The 24,320-nt window shown below is 47.2% G+C and overlaps 1 protein-coding gene across 4 annotated transcripts in view; it reads right to left on the reverse strand.

Moving 5' to 3' along the window:
- Nucleotides 1–24,320, reverse strand: part of INSR (insulin receptor) — a 124,882-nt gene that overhangs the window by 31,746 nt on the left and 68,816 nt on the right. For all 4 annotated transcript variants that reach the window (XM_023644611.2, XM_023644612.2, XM_023644610.2 and 1 more), the window contains exons 3-9: nt 16,779–17,100; nt 11,007–11,155; nt 9,784–9,928; nt 6,820–7,034; nt 5,715–5,841; nt 4,597–4,847; nt 2,879–3,046 (exon numbers count right to left, since the gene is read on the reverse strand). In XM_023644611.2, the coding sequence (XP_023500379.1) occupies nt 2,879–3,046; nt 4,597–4,847; nt 5,715–5,841; nt 6,820–7,034; nt 9,784–9,928; nt 11,007–11,155; nt 16,779–17,100 (1,377 nt within the window). The remainder of the gene's footprint in view (nt 1–2,878; nt 3,047–4,596; nt 4,848–5,714; nt 5,842–6,819; nt 7,035–9,783; nt 9,929–11,006; nt 11,156–16,778; nt 17,101–24,320) is intronic.

The following is a 24,320-nucleotide window of genomic DNA, read 5'->3' on the forward strand; positions in this document are numbered from 1 at the left end:
GAGCACACCATCTGGTACAGCCACAAGGACGCGCACTACTCCTTATGGACAAAATCCACGACGGCCCCTCGAATTCGCCTTTCCTGCCGCCAGCCCTGGGGGCCTGGTGCCTGCTAGTGCCTACTGAGCAAAGGAAATGTCCCTTTTTCCTCTCCCCTTAATGGCTCCGGTAGACAATGAGCTCTAAGTGCCTTCCTGTGAATGGTGAGTATCCACTCGGAAGGGCAAGTATTTATACAGCTTTGAAAGCCTGCAAGAGACTCTTAAAAATGCTCCTTAAAGTCTATTAATAGACGAGGAATAATCCGGCTGGGTTAACTGTTAGAGGGGATAGCGACGGCATCGTGCATGGAAGAAAAACTAGGATTTCCTTTGTAAGGGGGGCAGCTGAGGATTTCTAGAGAGGAAAAGGCTTTTGATCAGGGACGGGCATAGCTCCTGACACCTGTTACCTTTCTAGCATCCACTGGATAACACTTGGCATCCCAAGGTTTTGCTGTGACTGAGAGTAAAGCATAATGAGGTGCCTAAGTCAGTCAAATCCGCAGAGACAGAAAGTAGATGGTGGGGCCAGGGGCTGGGGGAGGAGATGAGGAGTGAGTGTTTCACGGGGACCGAGTTTCGGTTTGGGAAGGTGAGAAAGTTCTGGAGACGGAGGGTGCGCGTGGTCGCACAAGAAGGCGAATGCACTTAATGCCACTGAAATGGACGCTCAGAAGTTGTTAAAATGATCAGTATTACATTATATATATTTTACCATAATGAAAAAAGCCATATAGGTGATAAGACTGTGTTGTATAATTGAAATTATATATATATAATTGAAATATAATTGAAACATTAAGTAGAGCTCAAGTGTTCTCACCAAAAAAAAAAAAAGAGAAAAAGATAAATAAGTGAGATGATGGATGTGTTAATTAACTAGACAGGGGGAATTCTTTCACAATGTATATGTGCACCAAACCATCACAATAGACACTCTCAAGATCTTACAATTTTACTTGTCAATTATGCCTCCACATAGCTGAAAAAAAAAAAAAAACCTACGCATTCTAAAGGAAGCTACTACTGGTCATGGTTAGTCAGTTTATGTAAATTGTGTGTGTATTTTAATTGCGGTAAAATACACATAACATAAAATTTACCATCTTAACCATTTTAAGTGTCAGGCTCAGTGGCATGAAGCACATTCACATGGTTGTGAATCCCCACCCTCCGTCTCCAGAACTTTCTCATCTTCCCAAACTGAGCTCTGTGCCCATGAAACGCTGACCCCCCCAGCCCCTCCCCCAGCCCCCCGCCGCCCCCACCACCCTAGTTTCTGTCTGTATGGATGTGGCTCCTCTAGGGACCTCCTGTGAGTGGAATCACACAATATCTGTCCTTAGTAAGTTTATTTTTAATTACATAAACTTTGTGATCATTACAAATAAAACCATGTTTAAATAGTCACGTTGTAATGATGGATTTAGCCTTCCAGAATCAAAGTTATTGCTCTTTAAAGAAAAAAAAAAAGTCATCAGGTATCGACTATCCCATGGCTGGTGGCAGTTCTTGCTGGTGGCTTCAGTGACTTGAATGGAGGGCCAAGAGCTCGAGGCTGAGCTGACGACTGCACTTGCTCTGGAGTTATGTAAAGCATCCAAAGAGATAAATCACCTTTGCAACCCTCGGCTCAGGCAGGGGATGAGGTCACAGCATACATATAGCACATGATCTTAGAGCTGGGACAGCTCCCAGAGATCATCTGGCCTCCCGCCCTTTCTCCCGAAAAGGAGGCAGCCAGTGACACGCTCGGTGACTTGCCCAAAGCCCCACACAGGTTGGAGGTCCAGCCAAGAGTGGACCTCAGGCTCCTGGCCTCATCCACGCCTTGCCAGCGGCCCCAAGGCCAAAGGCTGCGGATATCACTGACTCAAAAAAGGTAAAGAAAAATAAAGACAGACAAACAAAAAAACAGCTAAAGAAAAAACTGCCTTCTGTTTCTCCAGTTTGATGGAGATTTTTAAAACCCAGTTTTTAAATAATCTTAAACTAATTTAGACAAACAGTTTGAGGCTTCAAATATCTTTCCATTTTTCTGCAGACAGATGGAAGCCCACAAAGTAAACAAGACTCAAGACTGAAAAAAAAAAAAACTGTCATCATTAGTATAAATTTTTACCCAAAAGTGAAGGAGAGAATAGATTATTGCTCCTTGCTGTCTTCGATCCTTAAAATTTAAGGATCTAAATTTAGGGGCCAAAATTCTTCCCGGACTTTGTCAATTACCTCTCGATGGCTCGTTTGTGTTTCTAGTTTAGCACAAAAGTCTGGAATGGGTTAACACAACTCATCCCCACCAGGAGGAGGGGAGAAAAGGAGGAGGACAACGATGAGGAGGAGGAGAAAATTCCAGAGGAAAACGGTGCCAAGATAAGGGAAATATCTGGTTTCACCACGAATCTTCAGATGTGAGCTCATGTTGTGATGTTTAGAAATGTGTGTGTGTGTGCGTTCGTAGGAGATGGGACAGGGTGTGTGTGCACGCGTGCACTCGTGTATATACACTGGGAAACGGGAGGGGAGAGATGTGTTCCTGGGGGTGGAACAAAATGGACCAAATGTGCTCGTAAAACCATAAAACCAGGGGCCAGCCCCATGGCCGAGTGGTTAAGTTTGCGTGCTCCACTGCGGTGTCCCAGAGTTTCACCGGTTCGGATCCTGGGCGCGGACATGGCACCGCTCATCAAGCCACGCTGAGGCAGCATCCCACATGCCACAACTAGAAGGACCCACAACGAAGAATATACAACTATGTACCAGGGGGCTTTGGGGAGAAAAAGGAAAAAAGAAACCCCATAAAACCAGCAGCTCCCACACATCTGCCTGTACTCACCTTTGAGGCAATAATCCAACTCGTACAGCTCGCTGTCTTCCTCCTGCCTCTCCCAGAAAACCAGGTAGTGTGTGATGTTCCCATTGGGGTCAGAGGGGGGCTTCCACTTCAGAATAATCTGGGATGAGGAATTAGAAACGGAGATGGGATCCAGGGGGACAGACGGGTCTGCAAAGGAGAAAGGAAATAGGTCCATGGTGAGGAGGAGGGTACAACCTATCAGGTGCGCAGGAGACGGGACACGCAAATTAGAGAGATCACGAGGATGTTCGATGCGGTGTTATTTAACGTCGGAGAAAAATGGAGACACCTGAAACGCTCACCCAGGAAGGGCATGAGTTACATAACTGTGGTCCATTCCCACCACAGGTTATGTAGCCGTTCATTTATCCATTGACGCAACAATAATTTATGGAGCTCCTACTATGTGTCAAGCTCTCTGTGTTCTGGGCACTGGAAAGATGCTGGGGGAAAGGAGGATGGTGGAAGAGACAAACTCACATTTCCCAGTTCACATTCATCCCAAGTTGAGCTCGGTCACTGGGCAAATTTCGGCAGCTGGATGCTGTTTTATCATATCTCTGAGCTGGCAGCTCATCTAACACCCCCTCAAAAATGCATCGCCTTTGGGTTCCACAAAACCTTCCCCTCGAGAATGGAGATGGCTGAGGAAGGCGGTGAAGAGTGAGGTTGGGGGTCTCGAGGCAGAGGACATGGTGTGTACAAAGGCCCTGAGGTTGGAAGTTTCTGGTAACTATAATCCTTTGGTGTTACTGGGCACTAGCCAACAAAGCTGAGGCTGGTTCGTAAAGTTTGGACTCTATCCTATAAGATGGAGTTTCTCAGCCTCGGTACCACTGACATTTGGGGTCAGATAATTCTTTGTCGTGGGGGTTGTCCTGTGCATTGCAGGATGTTAAGCAGCATCCCTGGTCTCCACCCACTAAATGCCAGGAACCCCACCTCCACAGTCAACCAACCCGTCTCCAGACATCGTCAGATGTCCCCTGGGAGCAGAATCACCCAAATTGAGAACTATTGCTGTAGGAAGACTTAGACTTTATAAAAATGTAATTCAGGGACCAGCCTGGTGGTATAGTGGTTAAGTTCGTGCACTCCACTTCAGCAGCCAGCAAACCGACATTTTGTAGGTTCGGACCCTGGGCGTGGACCTAGCACCACTCATCAAGTCACACCGTGGCAGTATCCCACATAAAACAGAGGAAGATTGGCACGTATGTTAGCTCAGCGACAATCTTCCTCAAGCAAAAAGAGGAAGACTGGCAGCAGATGTTAGCTCAGGGCCAATCTTCCTCACCAAAAAAAAAAAAAAATGATATATATACTCCAATTGCTATGACATCTTCCCCCTGCCAAAGAAAAAAAAAAATAGAGAGGGGGGAAGGGATGCAGAGATGAAACAAAAATGGCAAGATGTTCATCATTGTTGAAGCTGGGAAATGGTTCATGGGGCTCACTTTTTCTTTCAACGCCTGTGAATATTTGAAAATTTTCCATAACAGGAAGAAGAAATATATATTCCCCTCAGGTGTCTTATTGCTACTGCCTCGTCTTCTGAAATTCTAGACCTCAGCACTCGGCTCTTTTAAAAGCCAATAACTACACAAGAGGGTATTTCATACCACATCACCGAGTCAGCCTGTTAAAGGCAAGACATCCCATTCATGCACAAATTCATACCCACAAGAAGTGCTTACTCGTGGCATTTGTCTGGACATAGATGATGTCGCTCTTGGCCCCGTATGTCCGGCGTTCATCAGAAAAGGTGACCAAGGTCTTGACAAAGATGGCATACTGGGTCCAGGGTTTGAGACCTCGCATCAGCCACCCGGGGTGGTTCTGTGACTTGGGGTCGTTGGACCTCAGAGGTGGGTCAATGTCCACTACCGTCCAGCTGTTGGAGCCACAGGCATCCTGCCCATCAAACTCCGTCACGTTCTGATAAGGGCTTCCAAGAGGAAATAGGAGAAGGCGGTTACCATTTTGTGCCTGTCGCTCTGAAGACGGCAGAGATGCAACCGGAGGGAGTTACTTCCTCTGGGGTTGCATCCTCTTTGCCAACAATCATGCCACAAGGCGAAATGACACAGGAACAGCCGAAGAGAAAAAGGACTGCTTCCCTTACGTCTGAATTTCCCAATAATAATAATAGTGGTGGTGATGACGATGGATGACGCCTACTACCTCATGCGTTATTGATAAGATTATGCGGCAGAATGTGTTCAACTTCTCAGCACGCAGCCTGACACATCATAAATCTTGAGAGACGGAACTCTTACTGACATTAATCCTATCGCCACTTCCATTATCTTCCTTGAAAATTTCAGCAGAGTCGTAGACTCGAAATGACTAAGTGTTGTTTAATGGGGATAGAGTTTCAGTTCGGGATGAAGAAAAAGTTCTGGAGATGGATGGTGGTGATAGTAACACAACAGCATAAAGGTACTTAATGCGACTGAACTGCACACCCACACATAGTTAAAATAGTCAATTTTGTGTTATGTATGTTTTATCACTGTTTTTCCAAGGTTGGGAAAAATACAAAATAGAAAAATAAATAAATTTTACAAAATCTACTAAGTAGAGTGAATGATTGAGTTGACGACGGCTGGGGAGATGCACATAGAAGAAACAAAATGGGCTATTGCTATAGGAAATTGACCTCGTATGCCATCAACTGGGAGATCATAAAAAGGAGCCTGTATTTATTCCATGAGTAGGAAGGATAGAGGGAATGACCCCAAGAGGGGAAGACCTGAGCACTCACACGACAAGCACGAAGCTTGCAACACCATTTCTCGATCCTTCTACTTACGCCTCTTTATAGAAGAGCATGAAGCCCAAGAGGTCTCGGAAGTCGGGGGGCCAATATGGCTCCCATTTCAGCAAGATCTTGTCAGAAGATGTCCGAATGTGAGAAAATGTAAGTAACTCATTTTCACCTAGAAAAGGTTAAAAAAAAAAAAAAGTATCAGTATTAAATAATTTGTTTCAGCCCAAAGCAGGTGATTCTACACTTCCAGGAGCGTCCATGAGACGGGAGGTGTCAACCTGCTGTCCCCTTGACACGTCTTGTACCCACGTGCCTCGCCCGCTGTTGGGAGGCAAGAACTGGTCGTGCAAATTGGCCCCACGGCAAGTCAATTACTTGGCCAGATGCTCAACTGAATAACGGTAGTTGGTGCCCACATAAGGAGGACAACTGGCCAGCAGTTACTGGGAAAAGATATTTTTCATGAGTAATATTTGTCCGGACACAATTTTGTCTTGCATGTGGGCTTTCAAGACTGACATGTGAGAAAACGTAAGTCCAGTGCAAAGGAACACATGCCAAGTGAGTTTGGAGGGTGTAAAGATCATTGTACCTTGGGGAGATGATGCCTTGGAGAGAGTAATACCCCCTGCCTGGCATGCAAGCCTGCCCTTAAGCTCCACCCCAACCTTGCTCTCTCCCTCCCCAGAATTCCCATAGCTCGAACCACATTCCACCATAAGAAACCAGCTCCCCATGAGGGTATTATTGAAGGTCTGGCATCTCAGTGCTCAGATATCCCTTCAAGAGGGAATCTGTCAGAGGAATGCAGTTGGCTGACAATCCGCAGCTGTAGCAACCACAGGACATGCTGTAGCATTCAAGCCAAGGCCATACATAAGGAATGTTATTCACTCATTCATTCATTCATTCATTCAATGCCTATGTGGCATCTTCCAGTATCAGGCACTGTATTTGGTGCAGTAAGCACAGAGATGATATGCATAATACCTATCCTCAATATTTCAGAAACCTTACCACATATTTAGCCGTTTTAGCTCGCTAGGGGGCAGTGACATCCCCCTGGGGGCCAGCGTGGTGGGGCAAGGGGGAGGGCAGCCACGTTATCTGGTCCACAGCCTGGAAGGATGAGGGCATCGCCACTTACAGGACGCCTGGTCCCCGTTGGTCTTCAGGGCGATGTCGTTCCTCTCCTGGCGCCCTTTGGTTCCTGAAACTTCCTCCATCTTGTGAATTTCCGACAAGCAGAGTTTGGGATTATAGTGGAAGAAGAGTTTCCCCTGAGTGATGGTGAGGTTGTGCTTGCTCCAGTCCCATAGCTGCCTCAGGTTCTGGTTGTCCAAGGCGTAGAATGAGTAGTTCCTAGGGAAACACACATACACACCCAATCATTCAACGGTCTGTTGTCTCCAGCTCCAAGATGGTGGGGCCATGGCTGAAATTCTCCTTGTTCAGCACGACATCCCCCACCATAACCACTTGCTGGGCACATTCTCAATAAGTGTTCAATGGAAGGTGGGAGAGACATGGAAAGTCAAGAAAGTCTTCTTGGCCGGGAAGGTGTCTGAGCTCAGTCTTGTGGGGGGAGAAAGGTAAGACCATGATGGATTAAGATAAGGATTTCAGAGAGAGGAAAGACTGAAGGCACAGAGGCACCTGAGTTGAGCTCAGAGTAGAGCGAAGCAGCCTGCTATGGCCACTAGTTGACAGGTAGCAAGACCAGAGAGGTGCAGCAAACCAAATTCTCTTCTATGTTGCATGTCGAACCAAGACCAAGAACATGTGCCCTTCCTTGAAAGATAGATGGGAGCCATTGAAGGTTTTAGAACTCCTCAGTAACTTGATTAGATCTGTGCCTTAGAAGTATTTGTGGACCACCAACACACGATAGACAGGAGAAGAGAAGCATCTAGACCTGTGTTGTCCCATCCAGAAACCACTGGCCACCTGAAGTGTGGCCACTCTAAACTGTACTGGAAGTAAACGGCACAGATCTCGAAGACTTAGCATGCAAAAAAAAAAAAAAAGGATGCAAAAGATCTTTTTTATACTTTTTTATATTGATATCACGTTGAAATAACATTTTAGATGTACTGGGTTCAATAAAATGCATTATTAAAATTCATTTCACCTATTTCTCTTAAAGTTCTCTTAAAACGTGGCTACTAGAACATTTAAAGCTGCACCTGTGACTTGTATTATATTTCTGTCGGATGGTGCTGGTCCAGTTCCAGAACATCCAGCTAGGAGATCACTGGAACAATCTGATCGAAGGGTCTGAGCTTCAGCAAAAGGCAGTTTTATGGCAGAAACTTCAACATGAACTGGTGAGTGATTCAAGAAGGTAGTCTAGACAACGCAGTGGTTTGGCTTCTCAAAAGTCATTCACAGCCTCGCTTTTCCCTTGCCTTCCTTTACTGTACAGACTGGAAAAGGTAAATATGCATCTTCCAGCCTCCCTTGCAGCTAGGGGCAGCCACGTGACCCTGTTCTGGCCAAGGAGACATAAGCAGAAATCATTCTTGGTGGTGAGACTGTGGGAGCTTCCAGGCAAGTTTGTTTTTGTTTTTGTTTTTGTTTTTGAGACAGTCTCAATGGGCAGACCTACGTCCCTTTCTCCTGTTGGTGCTACAGATGTAAGGTTGAGTGTCAGGCAGCCATCTTGTGACCATGAGGAGCACAAAGATGGAAAGAACTTGGGTCTTTGATGGCACTGATGGTTGGTCTTCCTCAGACTTCCTTCCTATGAGTCCTGTCTACACGGAACGCAGCTAGTCTGGATATCTGTTGTTTTACTAACTGAAATAGGGTTCACAGGACCTGAAGGGGAAGGGATCCAAGAAATGAGGATGGGGAACTGAGGCAAGGAGGTGAGCTCCATTTTGTCCACGTTGTGTTTGAGGTTCCTAGGGGTCACCTGGCTGGAGACAGGCTCAGGGGTGAGGAGAGATGTCAGGGCTGGAGGTCTCAGCACAGGTAGATGGATGTCACCAGAGGGAAGGCAGATGCTGGTAACCCAGGACACCCGCTCTCAAAGGCAGGTGGAGGAACAAGGACAGAAATCCAGGGAAGCTGGGAAAATGCACTGAAAATGACCAGAGGACACGAGAGTCTCAGACACGGTCAATTTCAGGAGCACCAAGAAGTGAGAATGTGCAGACGTGCGATTCCAGAGTCCTGCTCAGACCCGCGCTCTGACTCACGGTGAAGCCCAGACAGCCGGGTGCCTAGTCCATCCCGGCCAGCGCCCTCGGAGGGCACAAAGTGTGGTCTGTACCCACTGCGATTTCCGAGAGTAACTGTAAAATGGGTATCCTTTTCCTTGGCTGGACTTTAGACACATTCCAACGGGAGTTCCTTCCTCTTCTCAAGGTTTCTCCAGGCACTTTCTCCTAATAGATGGTTTTTTGGCTTGAAAAATCTCTAAGTTTTTCTTCCCTCCTCCCCAAGCTGAATTGACATATAATTGGCATATAACGTTGTATCAGTTTAAAGGGTATAATATCATTATTAGATATGTGTATATATTACAAAACAGTTACCACACTAAGTTTAGTTAACATCCATCACCTTACGTAGTTAAAAATTTTTTTCTTGTGATAAGAACTTTTAAGATCTACTCTCTTAGCAACTTTCAAATACACAACATTGTTAACTATAGTCACCACACTGGACATTACATCCTCAGGAATTATTTATCTTATAACAGGAGGTTTGTACATTTTGACTCCCCTCATCCATTTCCCCTACTCCCCACCCCCTCCCCCCCCCCTTCTGGCAACCGCCAATCTGTTCTCTGTATCTATGAGTTTGGGGCTTTTTTAGATTCCAAATATAAGTGAGATCATACAGTATTTGTCTTTCTCGGTCTGACTTGTTTCACGTAGCACAATGCCCTCAAGGTCCATCCATGTAGTCCCAAATGGTAGGAATTCCTTCTTTATGGCTGTATAATATTCCATTATATATATACACCATACTTCCTTTATCCATTCATCATTGATGGACACTTAGGTTGTTTCCACGTCTTGGCAAAAACCCCTAAGTTTTTCTAACTCATGGACTTCCTAGTGAGCCTTCGGGCCACAAACACAGAATCAGGCCCACCTACCCGATTTCCAAGGTCTCTCCCCGAATTAGGCGTAACTTCCGGAAGAAGGAAAGCGACACGAGAGCGTAGGACCGGCGGATTTTCAGATACCCTGAAATTTCTTCAATGAGTCCAAGGTTGGCCTCTAGCTCAGCTGCCAGGTTGTCTAAGGAAAGGAGAGAATATCCAGTGAGTTTCCACAGAAATATTTTAATCTTCCCATAATATCCCATGGGGAGGAGTTAACTCCAGGCTGAAAATGACTCTGTCATACCCTGCTCAAAAGGCATCATAGTTAGGACACAATCCAGTGTCCATATTACGGGGTCTGCAAGTCCCTAAATAAGTGACCGCTTCTTTTTTCTCATCTTTTCCTTGGTCGCCCTACTCCAGACATGTGGGCCTCCCCACAGTCCCTTAAATAGGCCAGACATACTCCTGCCTCAGGACCTTTGCACTGGCTGCCTCTATAGTTTGCCCAGCATATTATTCCTCTATAGATCTGCTTGGTTTGCTCCATCACCAACTCAAAGTGTCTCTCCTCAAACTGGAAACTCCTCTAAAAGAGCAACTCCCTTTATTCTCTATTTCAGAGGGTGGTAAACTACAGCCCACTGACCAAATCCAGCCAGCTTTGTAAATAAAGTTTTAGGGGCACAGAGCCATGCCCAGTGTTTCGTGTTCTCTCCGGCTGCTTTCACTCTATCCCCACAGAGTCGAGTAGTTATGACAGAGACGGTCTGGCCTGCCAAGCTGAGCAGACTGATTATACAGTCTTTATAAGAAAAACTTGCCGACCCCTGCTCCCTCCGTTACTCGGCTTTGCTTTCCTTCACGGCCTGGACCCACCGCCTGAGTTTACACGATACGTTGATGTGTTTATTTGTAAGATCCACCATGCGTGGACTTTGCCTTGTTCCCTGTGAGTATTCAAATAAATGTTTGCTGAATAAATAAACAAAGGCTGCTTTTTGCCTGGGATGGTATTTCTGGAAACACGCTCCCAGACCTGCAATGGGGCGTGCTGCCTGCTGGTTAAAAATGCAAATTCCTGACAGCCCAACTTGGAAAGGCAGAATCTCGGAGGAGCGGGGCCGGGACAGAGCTGTGAATTTCCGGTTGGACAGTAGACTCCCTGAGTGGTCCCACTGATGGGCGTCGGGGCCATTTTCCTTCTGTGCTCACAGGGAAAGTGGATCCCAGCAGGCCGCCCCCGCCCACCCGACACCCCGCCACACACTCACTGCCCCCTCGGATGTTGATGATCAGGCTCCCGTTGATGACCGTGCAGCCTCGGAGCTCCTGGGCGGACGTCACCGAGTCGATGGTCTTCTCGCCTTCCAGGAGGTGGCACACCTTGGGACAGGGACCCAGGCACGGGGTACACATCAAGCTGAGGAAAGAGCAGAGAGAGGGGTCAGGGCACACAGGCTGCCACACACAGGGCAGACAGCACCCCGCACAGGGTCCCACATGGCGGGACTTTAGCAGCAACCGTAAGGCAGGCTGCTTCAACCACAGCGCTGTTGACACTTGGCACCAGAGAATTTTCCATTGTGGGTGACTGCCCTGTGTATTAAGGGTGTTGAACAGCATCCCTGGGCTCCACCCACCCAATGCCAGTAGCCCCACCCCAGGGAACGACAGCCAAGTGTGTTTCCAAACATTGTCCCCTGGGGGGAAGACAGAAAATCACCCCCAAGTCAGAACCACTCCCCAAGGTGACAGGCTTATGCCGTTATTCTTTGGTGGCGGGTCCTACAGCATTCCATCCCAAAATGATGGGGCTCCTTCCACACCCCCTAGTGACAAGATTCACACTGAACCCCATGGAGACAAGATGACGTTCTATCCCGTGGGGACAGGACTCACGCCATTACACCAAAGCGATAGGACTCACGGCGTTGCCATGGTGATGGGCATTATGGCGAGCGATGGTCCTGACATGGCATCACTTTGCTATGATGACAAAATGGCGGAACTGGTGCCCTCACCCCAACATGGCAGAATTTGGGCTGCTACTCCAAGGAGATGGGGTGTTCGCTGTTCTGTTTGGGGTTTGACGTCAGGATGGCTAGGACAAGACCTCACATTTGATAGAGGGTGATTGGGGTTAGACTTTGGCTTTGCCTGCCTGCACCCTGACGTCCTCAAATTTACAGCCCCCAGGAGTCCTTTGGAAATCACTTCTCCCCAACTCAGAGTCTCTGAGGTCAGTTTCTGGCTGGCACAGCCCTCCAGGTCCAGGCAAGATACAAGATCCAGGCCAGGCTGGGCACCATCTTCTAACCCCCTGGGGCTTCAGAGGAGGGTACATACCCAAGTTAGTCCAGTAAGGATTTTGCTAGAACTTCCTGGCAGGAGAAACTATCTTCCTTCTGGAGCATCTAAGAGGGCATTGCTATGTTGCTAGCATGGGGCAGGGGAGCAGGGAAGAGAAGAAAATCGACAGAGAGAGAAATAAAGCCAAGGATGGAAAGAAATTGATGGTTGTTCATCACTTGAGCCCCTGGATACAGCTGTACCTGAAGCAACTCTCTGAACTTTTTGGTTATAGGCACCAATAAACTCTAATCTTGCTATGCCTGTTGGAGCTGGGGTTCTGTCACACTAAACCTCAAGAGTCTCAACTATTACATTCTCAAAGGCTCAGTCTCCTCACCTGTGAAATGGAAACAATAACAGTACCTATTCCCACAGGTCAGGATGAGGACCAAATGATGTGGACCACCACTTAGCATATGGAAAATGAAAATTGTTAGCCATCGCTACGATGATCACTTTTCATTAGTGGTATCCTCGTGGCTGCTGTTATTTCCACACCTCTGTGTCTGCACTTCTTCCGAATGATCTTGGGGGTGGTGGTAAAATGAAGAACAGATCTAGTCTTTGTCCCAACTCCAGGCACAGAGCTTCAAAAGCCCTTGGAATTTTCTGAGCGACAGGAGCTTCTTTGCTATGCTAATGAGACGATTTGTGGTGGTCCTGACATAGCTTCAGGGTTGGGGGGGGGCCCCCACTGGTCACCAGAACCAGCCCCCAAGATACATGGTGAGAGAGTTGCATCTTTCAGCCACCTGACCTCCGGAGAGGGGAGCAAGGCTGGAAATGGGAGTTTGATCACATGGCTGATGGTTCAGTCCATCTCGCCTGTGTAATGAAACCCCGATAAAAATGCCAGACACCAGCTCAGTGCAGTTTCCTGGCTGGTGAACACATTGATGTGCGGGGAGACTGGAATCCCTGATTCCAGGAGGACCTGGAAGCTCTGTGTCTGGGACTCTCTCCGACCTGCCCTACCTGTATCCTTAATAATGAAGCTGTAAATGTAAATATATATAGTGGAAAGGCCCCACATCGAGCTTTTGATTGCCAAGGCATTCATTTCAAAGGACATCCAACCTGAATAAACATCTTAGGCTGTGAGACACAGCTACAAGCAAAACAACCAGATAAAGAATGAGGCTGCTCCCCTCTACGAAGGCCCCCTTTCTGAAAGCCCTGGGTGACCTAGGTAACTGACCGCTTATCTGATAACTGACCCCCACTTCTCCATTCCTGCGCCCTAATTTCCACTCTTATACTTAAACCCTAGATACCCCACCCCTGGACCCTAATAAGGACAGAGCCCCAGGCCCATGCTCCCTCCCTCTCTCTCTACCTGTGACCTCCCTGAGTGGCCTGGGCGTACCTTCCAGGATCTCCGAGTAATAAATCTTGTTCCTCTAAGTTCCCTGATGGTTTCTTGCTGAAGTGTGTCCTGTGATCGCAATAAGAACCATAAGAGTTGACCTGGCCATAAATAGGGACCCCAGTGGGGGCAATGTCCATGGAGCTCGTTACGAGGGATGTGTGCCCGGGCCAGTGATGCAGAAATTTCTAACCCAGGGCACCACCACCAAGAGGCTCAGACGACAAAACAGTACAGCTTTTTCTCAGTTCTGTGAGTTGTTCTAGCGATGTATTGAACCCCGAGGGTTTGTGGGAATGCCCGAATGTCCAGCCAGTAGCTCAGAAGTGCAGGTGGCCTGGGGACCCCCAAAGTGTGGCTGGCATCGGAAGTGAGGGCAGTCTTGCAGAGGACAGAGGCTTTAACCTACGGGCACGATGCTCACCCCAGGTGGTCAGCGTCAAATGGTGCCGCCGTACACCCAGCGGGCGTCAGAACAGCTGGGGCGGAAACAGAATGGTGACCAAATGGTCGGTTCTTTTGTTGGGTCCGCACAGATCTACCGAGCACTTATTATTATGCCGCAGGTGAGACTGTTAAGCCAAGAGTCAGTAAACTGCAGCCCAAGGGCCAGACAAATCCAGCTGGCCACCTGTTTTTGTAAATAATGTCATATCGGCACACCACCACGCCCACTGGCTTGGGTATCACCTATGGCTGTGCTCACACTACAAGGGCAGAGCTGAGTAGCTGCAACAGAGACCATATGGCCCTCGGAGCCGAAAATATTTACTACCTGGCCCTGTGCCAATGCCTGTTCTAAGCCACAGGCACCCAGGAGTGAACAAAACAGACAACTTCCTTTCCCTGTGGGAGATTACAAATGGCCACAAGACTTCTTCACCAGCAGAGGTTTGAAAAGGACTTGCACATTGGGCATACCCTTCCTGGCTGCTGGGATGGGAAACTATGTGGAGAGAGGTCCTAGCTGCCCATGGAAGATCCAAGAAGCTATCCTATACCATCCGGCCGTAGCTGACCCAGCTCAGGCCGGACCAGCCACCAGTCGATGCACAAGATCTTCAGGAATCATAAAGGAGGACAGTTTTAAGCCACTAAGTGCTGAGGTGGTTTGTTATACAGTGAGAGCTAATGGATACATTTGCGAAGCGTATGGTCTAGTTGGGGGAAATCAATAAATTGACAATTAAAATGTGAGCTAGTGGTAAATGCCACAAAAAGAGTTAGAATCGGATGATGTACCAAGGAGTATCTCCATGGGTGGTCAGACGGGGGCGGTGGTCAGACGGGGGCGGTTCTCAGAGGAAGCGACTTTTAAGCTGTGACCTGGATGACGAGCAGAAGATCAAGGGGCAGAGCATTCTAGGATGAGGGAACATCGATGCCCCACACCCATCACACACTTAACATTGACCCCAAATACCGGGTCCTTCTCATCTCAGTAAAGATCACCAGCTGCTCTCGCTGGGTACCTGGGAGCGACTATCCATGGCGAGGTCGTTTAATGAAGCCACGTGGGTTCCCAGAACTCTGCTCTGAGAACATCAAGAACGATTTCCCAGATAAGCCACAAGAATGGAAGAAAGCATGTCTGGTCCTGTTAGAAAATGGAACAGCACTAGAGTCTTTCACAAAATAAAATAAAAGCTTCAGAAGGAAAACTATTAATGTTTTTTAAACCTCCGAAGTAAAAGACTGCCGTGACAAGTTGTAACGGGCATCCCTCACTTTGCCCCTTTTCACTCAGTAAAGGTCCCACGCGTCCGAGGACATGCCGTCAATTTCCTGGGGGTTCACTTGTAGGGGCCACTGGACCACGAGCAAGAACATCAAAGGAGTTTGCCGTATTTCTCAGGTCTTAGTTATGGTGAGGAAAAAAAATACCTTTTAATTAAAGCCAATGTCTTATAAACAAACATTTCCCTGGAAGATGATAACATCCATGTTTCATTTCAAACATAAAAAAAAATAGAAATTAATCAAAAGGACTATAGGGTCATTTTCCCAACCTTACTGATAAACTGGCCAAAAAACAGGGAGAAAAAACTCTGTCTGGTATGCAAAGGTGATTTATAGAGGTCTATTTTTGGTCAACAAAGCCATTTGATAGGTTTTATGAAAAAAGAGTAAAACAAAACATATTGTACTGGCAGGTTTCACAAACACTTGAAGAGAGGCTCATAACAACCAAAATAAAGATTGTTTTCCTTCCCAACCTCCCCACCTGGGGAAATAAAATTTCCCACCAGAACGCTCTCGCTTGGCTAATTCTCAAGTCTGAAGAGGAAGATTTTTTACGTAAGCGGATCAGCTCAAGGCCCCTCGACGTGCGTCTGTTTCTGATTTGTTTTTATGTTGTTTGTGAGGGTTTTTTTTTTTCTCAAACCCTTAACACAAAAACCAGGAAACAGATTTTTTAAACTTGGTTACAGCCCCGAGACACCGAAATAGCTCATCTGTGAAGCTAACAACGGGAACAAAACGTCTGCAAAGTGCGTAGGAAATCTGACTCATCGTGGAAGAGAGAAAACCCTGCTATTTCTCACCCAAACAGTAGGAAATGATTTGATGGCACTGTCCTTCAGAAAGCCACAAATCCCTGAGAATAATCTGGAATCCAGTCTCTTCCTCCTTGCACTCCAGGCTAATCGCAGCATACCATCTGGCTCCAGATTGGAGAAAAAATTAAAAACCTGAGCTCTGTCCTTGGTCGTAACAGTCAGGCAGCTATGTCGGTGGGGACAGTCGAGTCCATGTGAAGGATTCTAGGGTAAACCAAGGACTTCTGTCTTTATGCCTTCTATTCCCAAAGCCAACCACAGAAAGCTTTAAAAATGGCGTACGAGGGGCCGGCCCCATGGCCAAGTGGTTAAGTTCGCACGCTCGGCTTCGGCGGCCCAGGGTTCCGCAGTTCGAATCCTGGGCAAGGACATGGCACTGCTCGTCAAGCCATGCTGAGGCGGCATCCCACATGCCACAACTAGAAGGACCCACAACTAAAAAAAATACACAACTATATACCAGGGGGCTTTGGGAGAAAATGGAAAAAATAAAACCTTTTAAAAAAAAAAAGGTTGTGCGAGATGCCAAGAATATTTGCTCTCTGATCCTGTACAGAGAAAGTTTGTCAATTCCTGCTCCAAAGGCCAGGGCCAAAAGAGGAGGCAGAGACGGCACCCCACAGACCCAAGCATAGCAGTTCCCTCACTCATACCCGATGAACTCTGGTTTTGCACACGGTCTTAACAGGCACCACCATCACCAACCCCAGCTTCCTTCCCCTCTTTGCTGCCCCCCGCCCCCTGAACCCACACCCAGGACTCACTTGCTGGAATTCATCGTGTACCCAGAGGGACACTCAGGGATGCACTTGTTATTGTGAATGACGTACTGATGGCAGCCCTGCCTTCGGGAGTTCTTGCATTTGTTGTGCAGGTCCTGGCAGAAGCTGAAGTTGACACAGCGCCAGTCTTGGAAGTGATAGTACGGGGGCGGGCAGGTCTCCACACACCTGCCGTCCAGGTAGAAGTTGCGGCAGGCCACGCACTTGGTGGGGTCGTCGGGCTCAGAGCAGTTGCCTAAACACTCGCTGTGGCAGCAGAGGCCGTCCGCGGTGCAGCCGTGTGACTTACAGATGGTCGGGCAAACTGGAGAGAGAAAGAAAACAGCTGGTCAGCGGCTTTGCCCAATTCCTGTCTGCAGGGACGTCAATTCTAGATCAAGAGAATCGACGCTTTGACTTGTAGCATTTGCCGATTGCCATGGTGTAAATACACCCACCACTGTCCATTTCAAGCTGCTGACAAAAGTTACTGAACACAGAGCCAGGAAGAGACACATAGTAACACAGCATTACATAGTACTTCTCTCATATCAATATAATAGTAGCAAATAACTTCAAAAGCATAAATAATCGATAAATGTAGGGAGATAATTAGGAAGCAGTGAGTTTTGAGTATTTATTACCTTTGTTTTTAACATAAATTGTTTAGCTGTAAGTTTATATCATTTAATTTTTAACAACCGCTTAACCACCAGCTTGCAAATTTCCTGAAAATTTCACAATCGACGCTAGCAAGCGGACTCCTGCACGCAGCTGCAGCGCTGGCATAAACAGGCATGTTATTATCTCCACGGTCTCCATTCTACAAATGGGAAACCGAGGCACAAGAAGGTTCAGCAAACGGCCCAAAGGTCATTTATTGCTTCGATTTGCTTGCACTGATCTAGATATGGCAGCCACTGCAGGAACAAGGTGGCCTCAGACTCTGCCTTCGGGAGCGCGTCTAGTGGAGGAGGCGTATTAGTTATTTAAACACACAAATGTGTAACTGCATATGCAACAAGCACCGTGCTGGAGGTAAGAGGAAGCGATATTTCTGCTGTGGCCTGAAGGAGATAATGAACGGGAAGGAAGGAGATGGCTTCCCAGATGGCGGGGCAGAAGCTACTCATAGATTTCGTGGCTGGTGGCAATTTCCTATTCAACACAACTCCTCCAGCAGCTTGTCACAGATCCCCTTTCTCCCAATGTCTCGCTACTCATCGCTTCCTAATTACCCCGTGATTTTGGTCCCTCAGCATCTGGCCCGAGCCTCGATCACCAGCCCTCCCTTCCCACGCTGTCTGCAAATACGCCCACGGACAGACAGCTTCTGTGAGGCCGGACAGACGTCAGCCGCGGCAGAGCCTGGTCTTGGAGGCACCCTCTTCACTGACTCCCTGTGGTTTGAAACATGGTTTGGAAGCTGGGGAGTGTCATTCGCCCCAAACCTTCAGGCTCTTTGATTGTTGTAGCCAAGGGGACCCACCCACCCAACCCAGGGAACAGAAGTGGCTCCTAGAGGCACATTCATGTAGGAGCAGCACTGAGGGAACTTTCTACGAAGACGGAAATGTCCTCGATCTGCGCTGTCCAACCCGGTAGCCACTTCTCCCTTGTGGCTGTTGAGTGTGGTTAGTGCAACTGAGGAACCAATTTTTTTTTTAACTGTAGCAAAAGACACATAGCATACAATTTACCATGACAATCATTTTTAAGCGTACAGCTCAGTGGCATGAAGCACACTCACAGTGTCGTGCAATCCTCATCACCCTCCGTTTCCAGAACTTTCTCATCTTCCCAAACTGAAACTCTGTTCCCATGAAACACTGACTCCCCATCCCACTCCCCCAGCCCCTGGTCCCACCATCCTACGTCCTGTCTCTATGGATGTGACTCCTCCAGGGACCTCACAGAAGTGGAGTCACACAGGATCTGTGCTTCTGTGTCTGGCTTATTTCACCAAGCATCATGTCCTCAAGGTTCCTCTATGTCATAGCAAGTGTCAGAATTTCCTTCCTCTTTAAGGCTGAATAATAGTCTTTTGTATGGATGGACCACATTGTGTTGATCCATCATCCATCGAATGGACACTTAGGTTGCTTCCACCTGTTGGCCCTTGTGAATGATGCTGCTATGAACACGGGTGCACAAGGATCTTTTCAAGACCTTGCTTTCAATTCTTTTATGTACGTACCCAGAAGTGCAATTGTTGAGTCATATGGTAATTCTAGTTTTAATTTTTTGAGGACCCACCACCCTGTTTGCCAGAGGCTGCACTATTTTACATTTCTACCAAGAGTGCACAAGCGTCCCAATTTTTACTGAGGAACTAAACTTTTAATTGTATTTCAATTTTAATTTTAATAGCCACGGGTGACTACTGGTTCTTGCGTTGGACAGCAGAAGCTTAGAGAATAAAAATTAACTCCTGCCGGGGCCTACAGATCCCATGTAGTCTCTCTGAGTCCTTCTCTGAGTCCTTCTCCCAGCCACAGGCAGCAGCCCCTCTGGCCTCCTTTCTGCCCCTCCCACACCGAGGCTCAGTCCTACCTCAGGACCTTTGCATCTGCTGCTCTGACTCGCTGAAGCACCCTACCCTTTATCCTCCCATGACTGGCTCATTCTTGTCCTTCAGGTCTCCACTCCTTAGAAAGACCTTCCATGACCTCCCCACTGGAAGTCACTCCCTCCTTCGCAAACCATGTTCTAACACATGAGTTTATTACCTTTTTCTCATTGCACTTTCACTCTTGAAAATTATCTACGTGCTTGTTGACTGTCTGTCTAGAGGGGAGCTTAGGAGACAGGGTCATGTCGGCTGCATTCACTGTGCTAGCCTCTATGACACCCAGCAGGAGCTCAGCAGACACAAGTCCAATTAGACAGAAAGGAGGCAAAAGGTAAGACTTTGGAGCAGGTCCAAGGCCCCAATTTTTAACCAGTGGCTCAAGAACTCATCCAAGAAATCCCAGTTGCAGGAGCTCCATAAACACTACGAACATTTACATGCAAGATTTGCAGCATCTATGCGTAACTGCACATTCTGATTTTCTACGTGGATCCAGAAAGAATGAAGAAGCTGCTAATAGGAGCAGGATGGGATAAACCCACCAAAGTCTGTGTAGATTTTTAGGGTTTACACACCACCCACTAGCTTCTTGCTTAATTCTAACAGAGACCCCAGCAGGGAGGGGAGTAAGTAACATTATTTTCATTTCACGGAGGCAAGAAGACGGGCTCAGCCAAGAAGCAGCAGGGCCAAAACTGGAACCTTGATCTTTTGGCTCTGAATCCGACATTCCTGGGTCTAAAATGACAAGCCATCCCCAGGGTCCACGCAGTCAAGGGGAGGAATGACGTGCGTTCAGCTTTGGTGACGCAGCACCCGCCACCCCATAGACACGCGGTAAAGATTTCTTTAAAGAACCAGTGGTAGCCTTGGTTTTCTTGCCTGTCAAATGGGGGCGGTAATGACAGTCCCTTAACTCCTTGTCACAAGTAAAAGAGATGATGTGGGGAACGCGCTGGATTCTTTGAGAGGTCCACTGTAGGTCTGACATCAGTGACCCCCTGTGGGTCCTGTTATTTTACCATCATTCTTAATGATCTGTCTACAGGAATCTCTTGGAATCTCAATGGCAGGAAGCAATATCCAAGGCAGACAACAATTACCTAGGACCCACAACGATCCCACCCTCTGGGAGGTCACATGTGAGAGCAGGAAGCTGCCTATTTCCTGGGCTGGGGCCGTGTCTGAGGGTCAGCCCTTAAGTTCAAAAGCGACACCAACAAAGTGCTAACAAGCACTTCCCAAACACAGAAGGCTTCCAGCCTCCAGGATGCTAAGAAAAAGGATCCAACACTTGCAAACAAAGCCAGAGCTTGACCACACGACTTTTCCATCTTATGCTGGAGTCCTGTCGACAAGGACCCACCTGACAATCATTTCATCCTCCAGCACAGGAGCTGGCAAACTTTTTGCATAGACGATCACAGAGTACAGGGCCATATGGCTCTGTCACACGCAATTAGTCCTCTCTGCCGCTCTCGCCGAGGAAGCAGCCCCAGGGAAGGCACACGGACACAGGGGCCGCTGTGCCCAATAAAACTTTATTTAAAAAAGCAGGTGACGGACTGTTGGCGGGAATGCAAACTGGTGCAGCCACTATGGAAAACAGTATGGAGATTCCTCAAAAAGTTAAGAATAGAAATACCTTATGACCCAGCCATCCCACTACTGGGTATATATCCTAAGAACCTGAAATCAGCAATTCCAGAAGTTCCATGCACCCCTATCTTCATTGCAGCATTATTCACGATAGCTAAGTCATGGAACCAACCTAAGTGCCCAGCAACTGAAGACTGGATAAGGAAGATATGGTATATATATATATATATACAATGGAATACTACTCAGCCATAAAAAAGGACAAAGTCATCCCATTCACAACAACATGGATAGACCTTGAGAGTATTATGTTGAGTCAAATAAGCCAGACAGAGACAGACAAACTCTGTATGCCTCCACTCATAGGTGGTAGTTAACATATGGACAAAGAGAACTAACTGATCGTTGGTTGCCAGGGGAAAGGGGGTGGGGGGGAGGGCACTAGGGGTGAAGTGGTGTACCTACAACATGACTAATAATGATGTACAACTGTAATTTCACAAGGATGCTAACTTTTATAACCTTAATAAAAAAAAAATGCAGGTGACAGGCTGGCTGGTTTGCCAACCCCTCGCCCAGTGAAACGTACCTGTGATGGTTTTACTATTTCTATTAGAGTGTAGGCTCTGGGGAGTCTGATGTCAACTTATAGACAGATAGGCCATCAATCATCTTTATCCACTAGAAGAGATAACCTCCTCCCCAAAATGACAGGTTTAATGCCCCAGAGGACATTAAGCATCTCCGTGCCTCACTCTGCAGTCTTATTTCAGTGATTATAAATGCTTTGGCTTTACTGCCCTGCTGGCTTCCTCACTAAAGGGTTAAAAGAAATGTGTTGACAGGTGTTCTTGTTGCTCTTTTTTTTTTTGGCATAAGAGTGGTGTTTTTAATTTTTGAAGACTATGCTTTGATAACGACAAGCCAGCTCCGGCTGTGTGCACAGTTTCCAAGTATTTTATCTTATTTCATAGAAATGCCGCTCAGGGTGGCCTCCCCGCTGCCACCACCAACCCCCGCCCCCCCCAGTGAATTGTGAAGAATGTGATGTGCAAGATGACAAGCTCCCCCAATGGAGGAGGGGGCTGACTTTCCTCTCCCCGTGCCCCTGGTCCTGCTTCCTCTAACAGACACCAAGTGAGTCCCGGCAGCCCAGTTCCAGAGGGCCAACCCCTCCCCCAGGATGTTTCTGCCAGAGAGCATGGCGGCCTTTACGAGAAAATGCGGAGCAGTCCGGGAGCTGTTGACCTTCCCAGGACACATGCACGCTGTGTGTGTAAGGAGCATCTACCCACACATCCCAGAGACGGCAGACAGGAGTCCTCCCCCGCCAGACACACAAGTTCCTTGTCTGTCCATCTCCCCCTGTCCGCACCCCAAGTTGCTTGGACTGCTGGCCCCAATTTCCTCCCAATTCTCCCTAAAGTTTCCTAAAGCCCCTGGCCTCCGGTTACACTGGCAGAAGCAGCCACTACGTTCCTGAAACTTTCCTCTCGAGTGGCTTTTTCTATACCCTGCTGAGAAGGTTGGAAACTGACTCTAAATAAATTGGTGGAGTGGGAAGGAGGTAGCTGAGTCAGGATCCTCTGAAGTAAGAGCCATGCTCCCCGCTGAACAATACGTTTTCTAGAGAGATATCTACAGGGATGCTGGCTTGTTTAAGGGGGATGCTCAAAGGCAAGTGCAGTTTCACCCACTATTCCTACTTCTAGGAACTAGCCCGCAGACAAGACAGCATACGTGCACACAGACACCTGGGCAAGGAGAGTCTTCACCTTACGAGACGTTATCCAGTTGAGTTTATAACAGCAAAAGGCTGGAAACAACCTAAAGATCCATAGCAGGAGACTGTGTAAATAAATTACCGTGGATCAAAGAATAGTACGCAGCTGCCCAAAAAAGGAGGTGGCTCTACGCCTTCTGATGTTGGAGTGACTTCCAAGATAGCATTAAGTGAAGCAAACAAGGTGCACAGCGGGATCTAAAGAATATAACTCAGGGCCACCCAGTGGCGTAATTAGGTTGGCATGCTCCCCTTCAGCAGCGTGGGGTTTGCAGGTTCAGATCCCAGGCACAGACCTAGCACCACTCGTCAAGCCACGTTGTGGCGGTGTCCCACATAAAATAGAGGAAGATTGGCAACAGATGTTAGCTCAGGGCCAATCTTCCTCAAAAGAAAAAAATACATACATATATATATATATATATATATATATATATATATATATAAGTCATTTGTGGAAAAAGGAAAGAGACATACATAGTGGGAATGCAAAACAGGACAGCTACTTTGCAAAACAGTTTGGTAGTTTCTTATAAAGTTAAACATATACTTCTCATCCTTACCTCACAACCCAGGGGTTCACCGAGGTGAAATGGAAAAAAAACGCATATTCAGACAAAGGGAATGTGGATAGTGGGAACATTCATAATCACCCCAAGCTGGAAACAATTCAAAGGTCCCTCGACTGGGGAATGGAGAAACATTGTTCCTCCACACAATGAATACGACTGAGCAATCGAAAAAGGAAGATGTGCTGACACCACAACAACGCGGATGAATTTCAAAGGCATTTTATTGAGAGTGAGAAGCCCGTTGCAAAAGCTACACACTGTATGATTCCATTTATATGACATCATGGAAAAGGCAAAACTATAGGGACGGGGGACACATCAGTGGTCACCAGGGGCTGGAACTGGGGAGGGGCTGTCCGCAAAGGGGCTCAGAGGAAATTGGGATGATGGAACCAGTCCATATCTCCACTGCAGTGGTGGTTACATGACCGTATATATCAGTCAAAACTCGCAGGACTTTATTCCAAAAAGGGTGAATTCTGCTGTATGTAAATTATATCTTAAAATGGGGAGAAGAGAAAAAGGCAAATGGGACATGTGTCCCTCTGGAAGTATGGCAAGAAATGTGCCCAGGACTGCCTTTCGGAAGGAGAAGACGATGGAGTGAAGGGTGGGTAGCCACATCCTTACACCTCAGCACAATTCGATTTTTCTTTTTTGCTGTATGTGTCCAACTGCTTAAAACGGACATATTTTTGAAAAGACATTTTTTAAAAGCCTCTGCTAGGCAAGGAATAAATGCTATTGATCAATCAAATAATTCTACCCCCACATATTTTAGAAATGACTGTATAAGAAGAGCTGACAGGCATCGCGGAGAGCTTTTATAAAGGTTCTCTTAAGATCATTTTTGCCTTATTAAAAAAACAACAGTCAAAGCAGCCAAATGCCAAGTGTGATCCTACATCAGAACCTGGACCAGGAAAAAATGTTACTAACGATGAACATTGGGACAACCGATGAAATTTATGTACGAGACTGTGGATTAAAATGTTGCATCCGTGTTAATTTCCTGATTT

This window comes from Equus caballus, chromosome 7 (assembly GCF_041296265.1).
Source record: "Equus caballus isolate H_3958 breed thoroughbred chromosome 7, TB-T2T, whole genome shotgun sequence".
Taxonomy (NCBI): Eukaryota; Metazoa; Chordata; class Mammalia; order Perissodactyla; family Equidae; genus Equus; species Equus caballus.